The 16,124-nt window shown below is 37.8% G+C and overlaps 2 protein-coding genes across 3 annotated transcripts; both read right to left on the bottom strand.

The window, feature by feature from the left end:
* Positions 1–2,460: 2,460 nt before the first annotated feature.
* Positions 2,461–4,610, bottom strand: ccl19a.1 (chemokine (C-C motif) ligand 19a, tandem duplicate 1). Its single transcript, XM_058374493.1, has 4 exons — positions 4,395–4,610; positions 4,067–4,190; positions 3,685–3,787; positions 2,461–3,336 (listed from the first exon to the last, which is right to left on the bottom strand). The coding sequence occupies exons 1-4, from the start codon at positions 4,468–4,470 to the stop codon at positions 3,307–3,309; spliced, it is 333 nt and encodes a 110-aa protein (XP_058230476.1). The 5' UTR covers positions 4,471–4,610; the 3' UTR covers positions 2,461–3,306.
* Positions 4,611–6,297: 1,687 nt separating this feature from the next.
* ccl19a.2 (chemokine (C-C motif) ligand 19a, tandem duplicate 2) lies at positions 6,298–8,225 on the bottom strand. 2 transcript variants are annotated; one of them, XM_058375287.1, is made up of 5 exons: positions 8,111–8,225; positions 7,291–7,449; positions 6,770–6,890; positions 6,526–6,638; positions 6,298–6,428 (listed from the first exon to the last, which is right to left on the bottom strand). In XM_058375287.1, exons 2-5 carry the CDS (start codon positions 7,382–7,384, stop codon positions 6,418–6,420), a joined length of 339 nt encoding a protein of 112 aa, XP_058231270.1. In that variant the 5' UTR covers positions 7,385–7,449; positions 8,111–8,225; the 3' UTR covers positions 6,298–6,417. The 2 variants fall into 2 exon arrangements, with proteins under 2 accessions (XP_058231270.1, XP_058231269.1); XM_058375286.1 differs by lacking the exon at positions 8,111–8,225 and having other exon boundaries at positions 7,291–7,506.
* Between the last annotated feature and the right edge of the window lie 7,899 nt (positions 8,226–16,124).

Below are 16,124 nucleotides of genomic sequence, written 5' to 3'. Positions count from 1 at the left end.
AAATCACCTGAGAGTCTGGTTTGTGGTCTGTGGTTTAAGTGAAGTGGTTTCTCAATGCAAAGAACTCAAGTCAGGTTAACAGCTAATACCAATTAAATCCAAGATGTAATTCAGTTCAAGACTGAGGCAATCAAACTGACACAAGAGGAGCTGATGATAATGTGGTTTCTTACTAAAACACCTTACTAATACATTTAAGATGAATATATATATATATATAAAAAACTAACTATCCATGTTGATGCTGATGATGACTGCAGTGATGCATGCACCCATAAACAGACTGAGAAAGCCACATCGAGCCATTGTGGTCAACTGGTCAGAGTTACACACTTTCTGTTTCTGCGCTGATATTAGATGCTACTGCTGCTGTTAAGGATTTTAAATCTCCTCCTCTTAGACTGCCCTCTCTGTCTCTCTCTTTGTCTCTCTCTCTGTCTCTCTCTCACTCTTCTGTTGCATTTCTGCTTCACCTGTTTTATAGCAGCTTTAAGTTTCTTTTTCACGAACGTCCTGTCCATTTGCCCATTCAGTCAAATTGGGGATTCCCAGGCCACACACACAGAGACAGAGACAGAGACACAGACACAGACACACACACACACACTAAAGGTTCAGGGATGGGTTAAGAAACACAAGTTCAAGGTGTTGCCTTAAGTATCTGCTGAGTTGTACTGGACAAACAAGTCTAATCCACCTCTACCTCAAAACATATAGGATCTTATGCTAATGTGTTGGTGCCAGATACCACAGCACATATTCACAGATCGTGTAAAGTCCATTCTTTGAAGGATTAGAGCTGTTTTGGTGGCACAAAACAACCTACACAACATTAGTGTCAGAAGTTATTGGGACAGTTCAGTGCCAGTCCCCTAGAGGGTCCTTGCAAGTGGTTTATTTTCCGCTTTCTCACTTGTCTCAGTTGTTTTCCCTAGATGTGCTGCTCTATATTCACAGATCAGATATATCATTCTGAGCACTGACAGGTGAAGTGAATAACACTGATGATCTCCTCATCATGGCACCGGTTAGTGGGTGGGATATATTAGGCAACAAGTGAACATTTTGTCCTCAAAGTTGATGTGTTAGAATCAGGAAAAATGGACAAGTGTAAGGATTTGAGCGAGTTTGACAAGGGCCAAACTGTGATGGCTAGACCACTGGATCAGAGCATTTCCAAAACTGCAGCTTTCGAGGTCATTCCACAGCATCTCTGTTGGGTTGAGATCTGGGCTTTGACTGGGCCACTCCATTAGTTTTTCACATTGCTGTTGGGTAACTTTATATCACTCTTTTTGCAAAAAAGCAAACTGCTCAGCTTTGCTTGATGGTTTGTGACCATTCATCTTCCTCTTAATGACATTCCAGAGGTTTTCAATAGGGTTCAAATCCGGAGATTGGGCAGTGGTCTCTTATTTTTTTCCAGAGCTGTATATTCAGATCAAATAGCAAGGGGTACTTCATATATTTCGTAATAATTCGTACAAAGAGAAATTGAGGATCCTAATGGTGTTAATAATCCTCATTATTAACTGTTATAGCTGGCTCCATCCCAAATAGCTGCCTATAGGACACATGATGCACTGTTTAGTCTTCAGGTTTCATGCTTGTGTAGTGCACTTAAATAGAGAAGGTATAGCCAATTGAAACACAACCCAACGTTCCTTAGCAACGAGAGACAATCACCAACTTCATTAATATAATTAATCTGACTCTATCAGTAATGATTATTATTATTATTATTATGAACAAAACGTAGCTTATCAACATCACAGCTAGCATCTTTTCTTAAAAGCAACGCAATAAGGATCAACGTCTGTCCGAGAGAGAAAATGTAAACAGACTCCTGGACATGTTTTTAACATCGTTTACTTGGAGATTTATGTTCTTCGTTGAAAATCTTAACAGCAGTGAGACAAACAGCGTTGCTGCATCAGCGACACCTGCTGAGGATGGATGCTATTGAACATCTGCAACTCTCTTTCTTCATTACACTGTACATTAATTTCCATCCATCCATCCATTTTCCATACCCGCTTTATTCCTAATTAGGGTCATGGAGATCTGCTAGAGCAAAAGGCAGGGGTACACCCTGGACAGGTCGCCAGTCCATCACAGGGCCACATATAGACAGACAATCACACACACTCACTCCTATGGGCAATTTAGAATTACCAATCAACCTAATGTTTTTGGACTGTGGGAGGAAACCAGAGTACCCAGAGTAAACCCATGCAGGCACAGGGAGGACATGCAAACTCTACACAGAAAGGCCCCCTGCCTGTTCGAACCCAGGACCTTCATGCTGTGAGGCAACAGTGCAAACCACTAATCCACCGTGCTGCCCATTAATTACCATATAAATTCATTTGATTCATATACAATTATATATTTTAATAACAGCTTTTTGATATTGCTAATGTAACATTTCTTTTAAAAAAAAGAAAGAAAGAAACAACGTTTGTAACTTAAATAACGTTTATTTTGTGATTATCTAAGTGATTCCTTTCCATGAGAGTTCAGGATATAAGTCAATAGTACAAAGATGTTAATGAAAAGACAAAGATATACATAAACATAATCTTTAAACTTAAATAAAAATCATTTTTAGCCCTAGATACACAAGACATGTCATTAACAATGCGTGCTGTCAGGCTGTTAAGGCTCAAGGTCAGCTTTTTTCACCAAACTGTCTTCTTACATCACCACTCAGACTTCTGCATCACCATTTCCAAACACTAAAAATCTAGCTGCACAATAAATAAATTCTATTCGGTTGCATTTGTTTAGTGAATCTAACAACAGGCACTGTCACCAAGCAGCATTACATAAATACATCCATTTTAAAATTTGGAAAAATTTATCCCTAATGAACAAACCAAGCAAGGAAAATGGACAATAATTTACTTCTGCTTTTTATTTCGTTTAGTTTGCAATAAGCTATTGTAAAAGACAGAGAGCAGCTGAGAAATGCCCTAATCTTCATATTCATTCATTTATTGATAGACCTACAGTTACAGCAAAAGTAACATCATAGATATGGACATGATTTTTGTGTTTGGAAAGAAGATCCCAAGTTGTCACAGTTTAATAGAACTTCAAAAAGCATATAACAAAAAACGTTATGTAATATAAAGGTGCAGAGGCATTATAACGTAAAGAACAAGATCATTTTAAAGCATGCTTTAACAGGAAACGGTGTTGAATTACTAGGCAATTTAACTGTTTAGCTGCCATCTTCTTCCAGCTTTATTCACCAGACCATGTGGGAGTCTGTGTGTGTGTGTGTGTGTTCTCCCAAGCAATCTAAGCTTTCATGCCTTGACAGAGGTCCTCCTGTAATACCAAAACAAAGAAAGTGAACAAAATCACCTGAGAGTCTGGTTTGTGGTCTGTGGTTTAAGTGAAGTGGTTTCTTAATGCAAAGAACTCAAGTCAGGTTAACAGCCAATACAAATTAAATCCAAGATGTAATTCAGATCAAGACTGAGGCAATCAAACTGACACAAGAGGAGCTGATGACAATCACTTAGTATAATTACTAATACATTTAAAATGAAACAAACACTTAACTTCAACTACATAATACCCAATAATAAAAAAAACAAAAACAAAAATGATTCATTATTATCAGCAAAAGCTACAATCTCATATAATGATATCATTTCATATGAACATATATACCTTGAATTTCTTAATTGGCCTGGCGTCCACCACATTCATCAGGTCTTGAACCCAGGCGGCTTCAGGGGGAGCGCAAAGATCCCGGCCTTTCCGAGTTCGGAATCTGAAAGTACAAATGCAAATTCTTCATAAAGTCAAGTAGCCTCCATTCTTATTAAAGGTGCAATCAGTGATTTTGGAAAACTCAAATTACATACAAATACTGTGTCTCCTTCATCGTTCTCTCCAGAACGGTTCTCTCCTAAACTACTAAACTGAGGCTTTCTATCTGGCTGCACTATTTATAGTCTAATGTCCCATGGATGGTGGATTTCCTAATCTCAACAGATCTAAGGTGCACTGGCTTAAGAATCAACCTTTAAATGTTGCCTGTGATACTCACACAACAGCACTGATGAGGCAGCCATCACCTTTGCGCTGCTCGCGGTAGCAGGCGACAATGCGTTTTGGGATAATATGAGAGCTAACCTTCAAACAGCAGTCCACTGCTTGATCTCCAAGAGAAACTAAATGACAGAGAGAAACATCCAGAGATTAGGAATATTTTGTGCAGGATGCTGATTAAATTTGCTACCTTTAGAATTTGATTTCTCTAGAAAATTTGCTGCATTACAGTCCAACCCTGCATTACAGTCAAAACACAAACACACACACACACATGCTTGATTCATCTACAGAAGAATATATATAAATAAAAAAAAAAAACTAACCATCCATGTTGATGCTGATGATGATTACAGTGATCCATGCACCCATAAACAGACTGAGAAAGCCACATCGAGCCATTGTGGTCAACTGGTCAGAGATACACACGTTCTGTTTCTGCGCTGATATTAGATGCTACTGCTGCTGTTAAGGATTTTAAATCTCCTCCTCTTAGACTGCCCTCTCTCTCTGTTTCTCTCTCTCTCTCTCCTCTGTAGCATTTCTGCTTCACCCGTTTTATAGCAGCTTTAAGTTTCTTTTTCACGAATGTCCTGCCCATTCAGTCAAATTGGGGATTCCCAGGCCACACACACAGAGACACAGACATAGACACACACACAACAGGCACAAGACAACCTACACAACATTTCCTTGCAGGTGGTTTCTTTCTCATTTGTCTCAATTGTTTTCCCTAGATGTGCTGCTCTATATACACAGACCAGATATAACATTATGAGCAGTGAGAGGTGAAGTGAATAAGACTGATTATCTCCTCATCATGGCACCTGTTAGTGGGTGGGATATATTAGGCAGCAAGTGAACATCTTGTCCTCAAAGTTGATGTGTTAGAAGCAGGAAAAATGGGCAAGTATGAGGATTTGAGCGAGTTTGACAAGGGCCAAACTGTGATGGCTAGACGACTGGATCAGAGCATCTGCAAAACTGCAGCTCTTTGTTACAATTAGACAGGTGGTTTTAATATTATCGCTGATCTACTATTTTGCCCATTTATCCAATCATGTTGCAGCAGCGTAATGCATAAAATCAGGCAGATACAGGTCAGGAGCTTCAGTTAATGTTCATGTCAAGCATGGTCATGTCATGGTTATTGTTGAAAGAAAACACAAAGCATCCAGCGACATCTCCGGACATTGTCTAAACAGGCAGGAGCACTACGGTAACTGACGTAAGCATTTTTTGAAGTTTACAACTGTGAGCAGGAAAGGATCTCAGCATTTCCCTGAGATAAGGGGGGAAAAAAAGAGCATAAGGCGTGAAGAAACATTTCAAGAGTTACATCTAAAATCTGTTGAGGATGTGTTTACTTTGGACACTGACTGAAAAAGTACACTTACATTTCTACATTACTATTTCTCGTGTTTTTTTTTTCCTGTCTGTGTTTTTTTTGTTTACCGGATTATTCATCTGAATGTGTGCCAGTTTAACTTTTTCACACACTCTGTTCTGGTGGTCCTGTCTGGCTTTTTTACCGTCACTGTGCTTTTTCCCAAATCCATCTGGAGTCACTCCAGTGAGAATACTTTCATTTTCTTTATAAGGTCTAGTCACCACCAGGAGTTGGATTAATTTTCAATTATGGCACAACCAGGACTGTTTTATTCCTCTACAAGTTTGTACCGACAGCACAAAAAATTGTGCAACATCACAAGTTCCTGCGATCATATCAGTGGGACTGTATTACAATAGCTAAAATCTTATTGCCTCACCAGCTTCTCTTTTTACTCTCACTTTACAAAAGTAAGACAAAAACAATGCAGCTTGTCAAGTTACAGAGAAACCGGAAAGCCCTATGACCCAAATCAGACTCTTTCCAAATGTCAGTCTGTGTAATATAAACAAAAGTATTAGGAAAGTAATGACATTTCCTCATTTTATGTTAGTATTGTGTAAAAATAAAATATTTTATCCTATATTAATGTTAATAAGAACTGCAACAAAACACTGGTATTATTTACTAAAATGAGTTTTATTTGAATTCACCCAGCTTAAAAAAAGCCATGCACATCTTCGAAAGGGAAAAAAAAATACATCAGTAGATTTTAACGTGTATAAAAAAATAATGTACAGTGTGTCGACGCACACGCACACAGATTCACATTTTACGATTGTTTTTTTAGCATGAGAAAACACAACACACAAGTGCATTTGTGCATAACACAAGAACATGCGTGTGCTTTGACACGTAAAGATACAAAGGAGAAGTATAGCTTATTAAACATAACAGGAGCTGTCACAGAAAATCCATGCGTGATGATCCGACAGGCCTGGACATATTCACCCTGTTTATCACTGAGCGCCTGAAGAAAGACGAAGAACAAATCAGTAAAAACAAGACTGAACAAACGGCTTTTTTTAAGCATGATATTTCTATTTAGCCGATATTTCAATTGTTACCGTTGATCTTGGCGTGACGATTATCCAGGAATTCGACGAGCTTCAACACCCATGAATTTTTCTGGTCATATATTGGTGGAGAGCACAGCTTCCTGTTCTTCTTTGTGATGAACCTAAAAAACGGAGAAATCAGAAGGGAAAGAAGGGTGAGTATTCAAAAGTTTACATCAGCAGCTAAGTTGTCTAAGGTTGCTGATGGATGGGGATGTAATAAAATGCTATATATTTTTTTTACTAAACTTACACAGTAGCTGGAATGGGGCATCCGCTCTCTACGGTTTGGATGGTATAGGATTCAGCGATGCGGCGTGGAACTAAGGTTTCAGTGGTGGACAAGCAGCAATCAGCGGCACTCCCGGGGTACGCTAAAAAGAGAGAGGCAACTCATTATGCAATAGATAGAAAATAGAAATTCTATTAGCGTAAGTGGATTTCTTGACACGTTTCTGCTACATATAATCTGCTACTGTCTGATTTACAGGAAATCTGATCATTTGCAAGAAAATGGAAAGACCCCTTGAGGGGAGAAAAATGAATAATGACCATGATAGAAGACACTCTACTGTACTGTCCGTTCATGCTGCACACTAAAACAGTAGGCCTGCAGTTTGACAAGACTTTAGTTCAGGCGGTCACTGACCCTGAGTTTACGTCACAAGTGCAATAGGATGAATGAATGACCTCCATACTTTTCGTCTCCAGTAACAGAAACTGCAGTAGACTTGCAAGCACGTGCATGAGCATGTGCATATGTGTGTGTCTTACCTTGTGCGTTGTAGCACAGAAGTGCAGAGAAGACCAGAAGAGCAACAACTGCGTTGGACATGCTTGCGTCTGTGTTCTGCAGCTTGTTCAGCATCAGATGGAAATGGGTATGTACTAAGGTGTGTTCTCAGGTACCATCGCAGGCTTATATTTATACACCTGCAATCAACATTAACTTTCACTTTCATCTTGTAAAGCTACCGTCACTCTCCGCCCTTTCCAACTGCTTTTTCCAAATGTTTCCCGTCACATCTCCCCACTCCCCACCTTTCTTTTACTGTCTGACCAAATCCCACGCTCTGCAAAGAAGCTTTTTTTTTTTTAAGTTGTGTAAAAGGAGACATCATTTAGCAATGCCTTCAAAATGGTTTACAAATGCAGTTCCAGACAAATAAAGACATGGTTTTGTTTCATTTCTGCACAAATTCCAAACAGGGGCAAAATAGGCTGTATTGTGCCCTAACCAAAGGGTGTCCTTTGTGTATAGTTGTTGATAAACTCTTGTAATGGGTAAGTCCACCATTGCATGAAAGACAGTATTATTGCTGTGTGAACAAGGACAGTTATGTCCTCAGGAAAAAGGCAATGAATTCCTAAGAAGTGCTGCCGTTTCTCTTTAATATTGCATTAGTTAGCACTTTAATATTACTCTAAACACGGCAGAACAGTACTTTCTTCCTCTTCTTCAGGCTTCCTCTATACTATTTTGCAACATTAAGCCAAAATCTCAATTCAGTGTAAACCCTGTGCTTTGAACAGTTGCGTTCTGCAGCACTGATTATCTTTGCCATTATCTTGATTTATGATTAGCCTGACATACCTGATTTCATGTCAGAATCTGGCATCAGGGCAGGGGTGTGTGTTTCCAAGAAGATTACATGCATCACAGAGCCAAGAGCAATGTTACACAGCAGAGGCACCGGGTTAACTGTAAAATGAAATGACCGAGAATGTCCTAATGATTTTAGGGACAGTGGAGTATTCCATGCACTCTAGAGCACTAATTTTACATTGCTTTGACCCATAATGATTTACAAGCATTGCTGTTTGACATGCAAGATCCACCACAGGCAAATGTGACACACACGTGTTTGCAAAGTGATTAAAGTCTAACATCCAAACGAAATAATGATAGATTGTACAATGTGACTAAAATGTGAAAAAGTTCTGATTGTTATATTATTATATGTGCAACAATTTGGCCATGCAATAACATTTTCATTTCATTGTGTGTACCGTTTATCCGATCTATTCTCGGATCACGGGGAGCCTGTGCCTGTATCTCAGGCATCATCGGGCATCAAGGCAGGATACACCCTGGATGGAGTGCCCATGCAATAATATGTGGGCGTGTAATTTTATTTCTGGATGATCTAAATGTAGCGGATGTGGCTGGAAAAAAGGTTCTTTGTGATGCTTTAACGAGCAAGCCATTTGACTGACCTCACATCAATTTTGATTTGCAGTTCATCCAGAGATGGTGTCGCTTTTCTCCACATTTACACGAAAAGGTCGTGTTCATCATCCACATGATCACTGGATTCCTCGATGTAAGACTTTAATTTGTTTTTTATTTGTACACATAAGTTTAGATGAACGTAACGTGACATGACTAGTGTAGAGCGAATGTAGGGTTAAATGCAACAGACTGAGTAGACAAACTTGTACAGAACCTGCGAGTTTGCTTTCTTGTTTATTTTTTTATAATTGTTGAGCATATTGTCCACACAACACACACAACCGGCTTCTTCGGTTCTTTCCAGCAACAGTAGGATTGGCTACTCTAAATTGTGCGGAGGTGTAAACAAATATTTGATGGAAAGTTTCCAAATGCACCTAAATCCACACCTAGGATAAAGTGAATACTGAAGCAGAATGTGATGGATGAATGAAGATATAAATGAATGGATGATGAATGAATGCATGAATGAATGTAAATGCAGAGAAGGTTATAGAAAAAAATACCAATAAGTAAGTGTAGATGTAAACAATAAAGATTTACTCTGTGTGTTATGTTAAGGTTACGTCGCCAACCAAAGAACAACCAATGATTACAATACCCTACAAATAGTGCAAGGTATACACCAAGTGGTACTATTTCTGTGGAAGAACTGTTTGAAGAAATGTAGTTCGGCTATTTTGACATAATACACCTATCACTATAATAAATCAATTCTACCTAAATTGCTAAAAAGTGAACACTGCTAACAAGCCATGAATCATAAATCGAACCACCTACATACAATAATCATGTGCAGCTGTGTGTGCCTGTGGACATATGTATAATATGTATTAAACAAAGAACCATTGATTGTTCTAAACTGCCTGTTTGCACAATTCTTCAATCTGCAGAAGCTTATCTTGGCAGGTCAGATTTCTTCTAAGTTTACACCATGGTTTATTGCATAATGCAGTCAGCCGAGAGAGAAATACATAGGAACAGACAAGAGGTTCTGAAAGTACCACATCATACAGCAGAACTGGACAGAATAAGAAGAGAAACCAGTAAAATAAACAAAAAAAAAAAATCCCTTCTAAGGTCAAGTCACTGGCTCGGTTTCAAAAGAGTACAGGTGGAACTTTGCATTAAGCAAACAAGCAAAGAGCCGAGCAATGAAAAGCAAAAGCAGTCTGAGCGAACAATGAACAGGAGCGGCTCGGAAAGTCTCCCTGGCTCAACATTTCATTCACAGGTCTAGTTCTGTTTAGTTCTGTTCCCCTACCTGGAATTGTTGATGGTTTGAACTCAGACGGACGCAGAAGTGAAAGCGAACTTTGTCATGAGCTAAATAGATTAAGCAAAAGTGGAGTAATCAAAGGATCCGCACAGAGAATAGCCCATCAAAGCTTTTAGAAATGTGATATAGTAAGTGTACAATAGACAACGCATGAATACATGAATTGTTTACACACCATAAGCGCATTAGAATAGGGCTGGCAGAAAAAAAAATCCCCTCTCCAAAAAAAAATTCCCCTCATAATTTGAACTGTGATAGCCATAATGACCTTCTCTTGAACTCACCTTAACTTAAGTTACATATGCTGTAACATACACCGGCTCATATTACTCACTTGTTTATTTTATTTATATAGTTCAGTAGCGATCACACAGTAACGCTGACACGTGACTAACAGCTCAGCACACAGGTAATTTATCTTGTCCTAAGCATTTATATTGTAAGTGATCCATAAGGGCTTTTTTTTTTTTGCTTATTCTCACGTTAACAGAAAAGTGCCTTGAGGGCAAATGGGCGGTCCTTCACAACTGCAGCTCGGCTTACTGTAAATTTTACTGTAGGGACTTTCACTAAAAGAACGGATTTCATCTTGTTGTGAGTTGCAAATCAGGATTGATGGGGGTTTGATGAGAAGCAGTAAGTGGAGTTTGGCACTGGTTCCTCAACAGTAAACAAATGTTCCAGGAAGTGCTACCGTGAAATCTGTGTTAACAATAAAACTGTCATCGCAAGAAGTGATATTATCCAAAGTGTGTGTGAATGAAATGAATGAAATTATAGATACACTATATGACCCGAAAAAATGACCATCGCACTTATAGAAGTTTGCTGAATCCTTATGGACATTAATATATATAGCCTCCCTATGCAGATATAACAGCTTACACTCTTCTGGAAAGGCTCTTTACAGCATTTTGGATTGCATCTGTGAGAATTTTGGGCCCATTTAGTCAAAAGAGCATTATTGATGTCAGCCAAAAATGTTGGATTGCAATCAAAGTTCTGTTCAGTGTAGTTGAGGTCTGTGCTTTGTGGAGGATGTTGGATTACCTCCACATGTCTTTACAGACCTCACTTTGTTCACAGGGGGCTTTTATGTTGGAACAGAAAATGTGTATTATGAATGTAAGATTAATATAACCCCTTCATTGGAACCAAACCCTTGCCCCAGTCCAGTATCCCTCCTCCACCACTACATAACCGCATACTGATTGGTGCTGCACTGCCAAAACTGTCTAAACCATTGTATTCTGTCTCTGACTGTTTGCAACCATTTGCACACATGCACTTCATGTAATAATGTGTACTGTAGGAAATTGCAAAAGAATAGAATATGCCCGAGAATAGAATAGAATAGAATAGAATAGAATAGAATAGAATAGAATAGAATAGAATAGAATAGAATGTCAGCAATGCAGTGTAATGTAATAGAATAGAATTTATTTGCAGTGAATTGAATTGAATAAAACAATGCAAAATAATATTATGTAATAGAATAGAATAGAATAGAATAGAATAGAATAGAATAGAATAGAATAGAATAGAATAGAATAGAATATGACAGAGCAGTGGAATTTAATGTGGAGAGACGGTGTTTCATTTCGCTATGTATTGCATCAGCTATATGTGGTTGAAATGACAATAAAAGCTTCTTGACCTGACTTGACTTGACATGGTTGAGACCGTCTCAGTCCCCATGCATGTTTTTTTGTTGTTGATTTAAAATGGATTATATTTACATGTTTTTTTTTCTTTTTCTTATGTATTTTGGTTTCAGTTTTACTTTTAGTAATTTAGATCTTTTTTCTAGATTGTGTTGCAATCTGATCTAAAATATACAGATAACTGCACAAAACACATTGTGTAACATTGAAATAGACAACAGATAGAAAACAGATAGACTTCAAGTAAATGAATGTAAATAAAACTAAATATTTGGTTTGTGCATTTAGCCTCCTCTACAGGCTCTGTGGGACAGTGGTGACTCAAGTGATTAAGGTTCTGGGACATTGACTGGAAGACTGGGGTTGAGCCCTGCCACTGTTGAGCCCTTGAGCAAGGCCCCAACCCCAACCTGAGGATGGGATATGCCAAGAAAGAATTTTAATATGCAGTAATGTATATGGGACAAATAAAGACAACTTAACTGACATGCATGCTCAATCAGGTTAAGGTATGATGTTTGACTTGGCCAGTCTAAAACTTTGTGTTTTGTTCCCCTGATGATTTTTTTTGTGGTGTTGGTTGTGTCATTTTGGGTCATTGTTTTGCTTCATGGTGGCATTTCTCCCAGTTAGATTGGACACATTTGAAAGTACATTAAATTTACACTTATATTTATGGCATTTGGCAGACTTTTTAAGAGTAACTTACAGTGTTGTTAAGTCTATATTATTGAATATATAGATACTGGTTCACTAGGTCACAGTTCACTATCAGTCTAAAAATCAGTTGGGGAAGTAATATAGCAGGATATTCTGTAGGAAAGTCTGTAACCTTAAACACTTATTTTGCACATTATTTATCTTGTTTTTCATCTCATTCTCCATATTTATTCCTAAATTTCTGTATTTAGTATTTTTCTGCTATATCTTCTTATATTGTTATATTCTGCTATATTTTGTAATATTTTATATTTTGTTATTTGATATATTTTTGTTATATTTTATATTTAATTTTTTGTTATTTGATATATTTTTTGTTATATTTTTGTACCCTAATTTGGGCATTTTAGTATTTTTTCTGCTATATTTTGTTATATTGTTATATTCTGCTATATTTGGTAATATTTTATATTTTTGTTATTTAATATATTTTTGTTATATTTTGTACCCTAATTTGGGTATTTTAGTATTTTTGTTATATTCCTTCCTATTTTATCTATTACCTGTGTTTGTGGATACTGCTGGAAACTGTGAATTTCCCTTTGGGATGAATAAAGTATCTATCTATCTATCTATCTATCTATCTATCTATCTATCTATCTATCTATCTATCTATCTATCTATTAAGCTAGAATTTTTTTGCTTTAGTCAGTCTGTTCCAGTTGAAGCCACATAAGCCACAGCCATGACGTAACCGCCACTGGTCCACTTTGTAGCTCATCTCTGTGTTTCGTCTAATTTTACTCCTGATGATAACGTACTGATGAGTGGTTTCGGGTTCTGCTCCCCAAATCTTTGAACGGTGGACTGTGAGACCTTCACCCCTGCTCCGTGGAGGTTGTTGGTTATGTTACTGACTGATGTTTTTGTGCTTTTCTTCACAACTGTTATGAGCTGCTGTTGTTTTCCTTGACTGACCTTTTCAGTATCTGGCTTCTTTCTATTCCAAGACATTCCAAATTGTTTTGCTTGAACCAAACAGTTCTTCTGTTTTTGCAATTCATATAAAAAAATGCATTTTCAGACACTAAGTGAAATGCAAGTGCATCCGCCAACAAAAAACTGTTATCTGGCAGGATGACTTTAGTAAGAATTCTAAAGTATTTCAAAGATTATATTGCAAGAACTGTGTGTGGGGTCCAAAGATTTATCATCGCTCCAGAGGAATCTCAACTACTGTATGTGACATCATCCCCTAATATGATCTGATCAATTTCCTGTAACACAGACCCGAGAAACCAAACACATGTTTGTATTCTGTATACTGTTAACAATGTGGAGAGAGAGATTTTACAGATCCTGTGTGGGATGTGTAGCATTTCTTGCTCACACAGTTCTCCTTTTCCAGCATATGGATGTAAGCTAAGTTTCATTTTTCGTATCCCTGCACCACTACAGAGGCTCATTAAGGGGTGCTCTGTCTGGAGTAGGACACAAAATGGTTTAAATGATCCATCAACCAATCTAAATGATAGATTCCTGAGTATCATACAATTTTATATGACTCATGTGACAGCTTTCAACAAACAACATTTTAACAAGAACTGTATGACAAATTGGTACTTTTACCCTATTCAGAATTAGGAACTTTTCAGTAAACATGCACAGAATTTACCGTTTATTTCCATCGTGCTGCAAAACATGGTAGAACTACTGTGTTTTCTTTAAGAGTGTCCCTAAGATTCTCTGCATCTGTGCATGCATAACAGTAACCAGTGTTTATGAGTTAAGTACTATCATTAGTCGGTAATATCCTTTTCATCTTCGAAGAACAAGCTTAGTGAAATCTCTATGCTTCCCTACAGGCGTAATACACCCAAAGTAAAGACAGTAATCATCCAGTTGGCACTCATGAAATGAAACTTATGGGAAATTTGGACTGTAACAATTAGTCGGCCTACACACAATATTGACTGTTACTGTCTACATGCCTGCTATTGTGACTGCATTCAATTTACATCCTACACACACATAAAAATCTCAATAAGAGTTTGGGTGTGAGGCTTTTACGAGCAAAAACATGTTGCACTTCTTTTGTACCTTGAGGTCTTTTATGAGCTTTACTGAACGCATTCGTAACCGATCGATGCTGCACTAAAGACACCATTATTTGCTTATGTGAATTATTGTCGTCCTATATAAGACATTCTTGTCTTTCAGCCACTCAATGCAGTTATTTCCATAGCCAAATTAATTCATTATTTTCAAGAAAAGCCAATGCACACTGCATGTGGTTTGGTTTCCGAAAGCATCTGAACTGAAATAAAATAATCAAACAGCTCAAGATTTAAAAAAACTAAAATAAAAAAACCTGTGCTTTTATGTAATGGTAATTATTTGTTTAACTCTGGAATGTCTGAGACTTAATGAAAAACAGAAATGCTCCAAATTGGTAAGAAAGGGATGTGAATAAGCTGTGAATGACGAACAGTTTCGGTCTACAACCGAGATTCGTTTATGAGAAATCTGACTTGGCATGTGCTCACTTTGACGCATACAATTTCACTAGTGTAGTAAGTGAAAATAGGGAAGAGAATTTTAGCTTTCTTTTCCAGATGTTTACATCCAGAGAACTTGGATCTTGATCTAAATCCATCAAAAATGATTGACAGTTTTATTCAGATATGACTTGTTAGATTAAACAATGAATAGCTCTAAATGTGTGGACTTGGTTTGAGGAGTGGCAAATATGTTGAACAATGTATAATATGGCACTATACAATTTTTAGGTGAGCACAAGTATTGGAACGATAGTCTATCATTCATTCATTTTCTATACCCGCTTTATTCCTAATTAGGGTCACAGGGATCTGCTGGAGCCTATCCCAGCACACATTTGGCGAAAGGCAGGGGTATAGCCTGGACAGGTCTCCAGTCCATCCAACCACACACACTCACACTCACTCCTATGGGCAATTAGAATTACCAGTCAACCTAATGTACATGTTTTTGGACTGTAGGAGGAAACCGGAGTACCCAGAGTAAACCCATGCAGGCAAGGGGAGAACATGCAAACTCCACAGAGAAAGGCCCCCTGCCTGTTCGAACCCGGGACTGCCCAACAATAGTCTAGTACAACTTAATACTTGTTTGCATATCACTCCTTTCGCATTGCTAATCTGACACTCTCATGTTGATATCTCCTCAGGTCAATATCTGAGCACCATTCAACTTCTGCAAATGATCCAGAATGCACGTCTGTGACTTGTTTTTAAAAGTTCTCATATACCAGATTTCGGATTTATAACATTGTTCCTTGCCTCACACCTCACACTGCACCACGCTCCCTCTAATCCTCCAGCACTGCTTGATTATCATCTCTCAAGGAAGCACAAGGAAGACTAGCATTAAGACTCCTCTCTGTTCCGTCATGTTTGTGGTGGAATAAACTTCCCCTAATGTCCGAACTGCTGAGCCACCGGAGTTGAAGTACTTAAACGTTCACTTAAACACTTAAAAAAAAGTTATATGTGCTTTTTTTTTTATTAACAGTTTACCCTTCCAACAGAGGTTTTAAGACTGATGGTATTCTTAGTGTTTGACCTAGTGAACCAATATGAATCTATTCATTCATAGAGACTTCAAAAGCACTCCTGTAGGTCACTCTGGTTAAGTGCGTCTATGAACGCCATAAATGTAAATGTAAATATATTACACTGAAATAATCAGACTTGCATTTTTCCTTTGTGATGTTATCCACACTTGTACAACA

Source organism: Hemibagrus wyckioides, linkage group LG22, assembly GCF_019097595.1.
Source record: "Hemibagrus wyckioides isolate EC202008001 linkage group LG22, SWU_Hwy_1.0, whole genome shotgun sequence".
In the NCBI taxonomy this organism is placed as follows: domain Eukaryota; kingdom Metazoa; phylum Chordata; class Actinopteri; order Siluriformes; family Bagridae; genus Hemibagrus; species Hemibagrus wyckioides.
The sequence above is the reverse complement of the archived record's forward strand: the minus strand, read 5'-3'. Positions and strand labels throughout refer to the sequence as shown.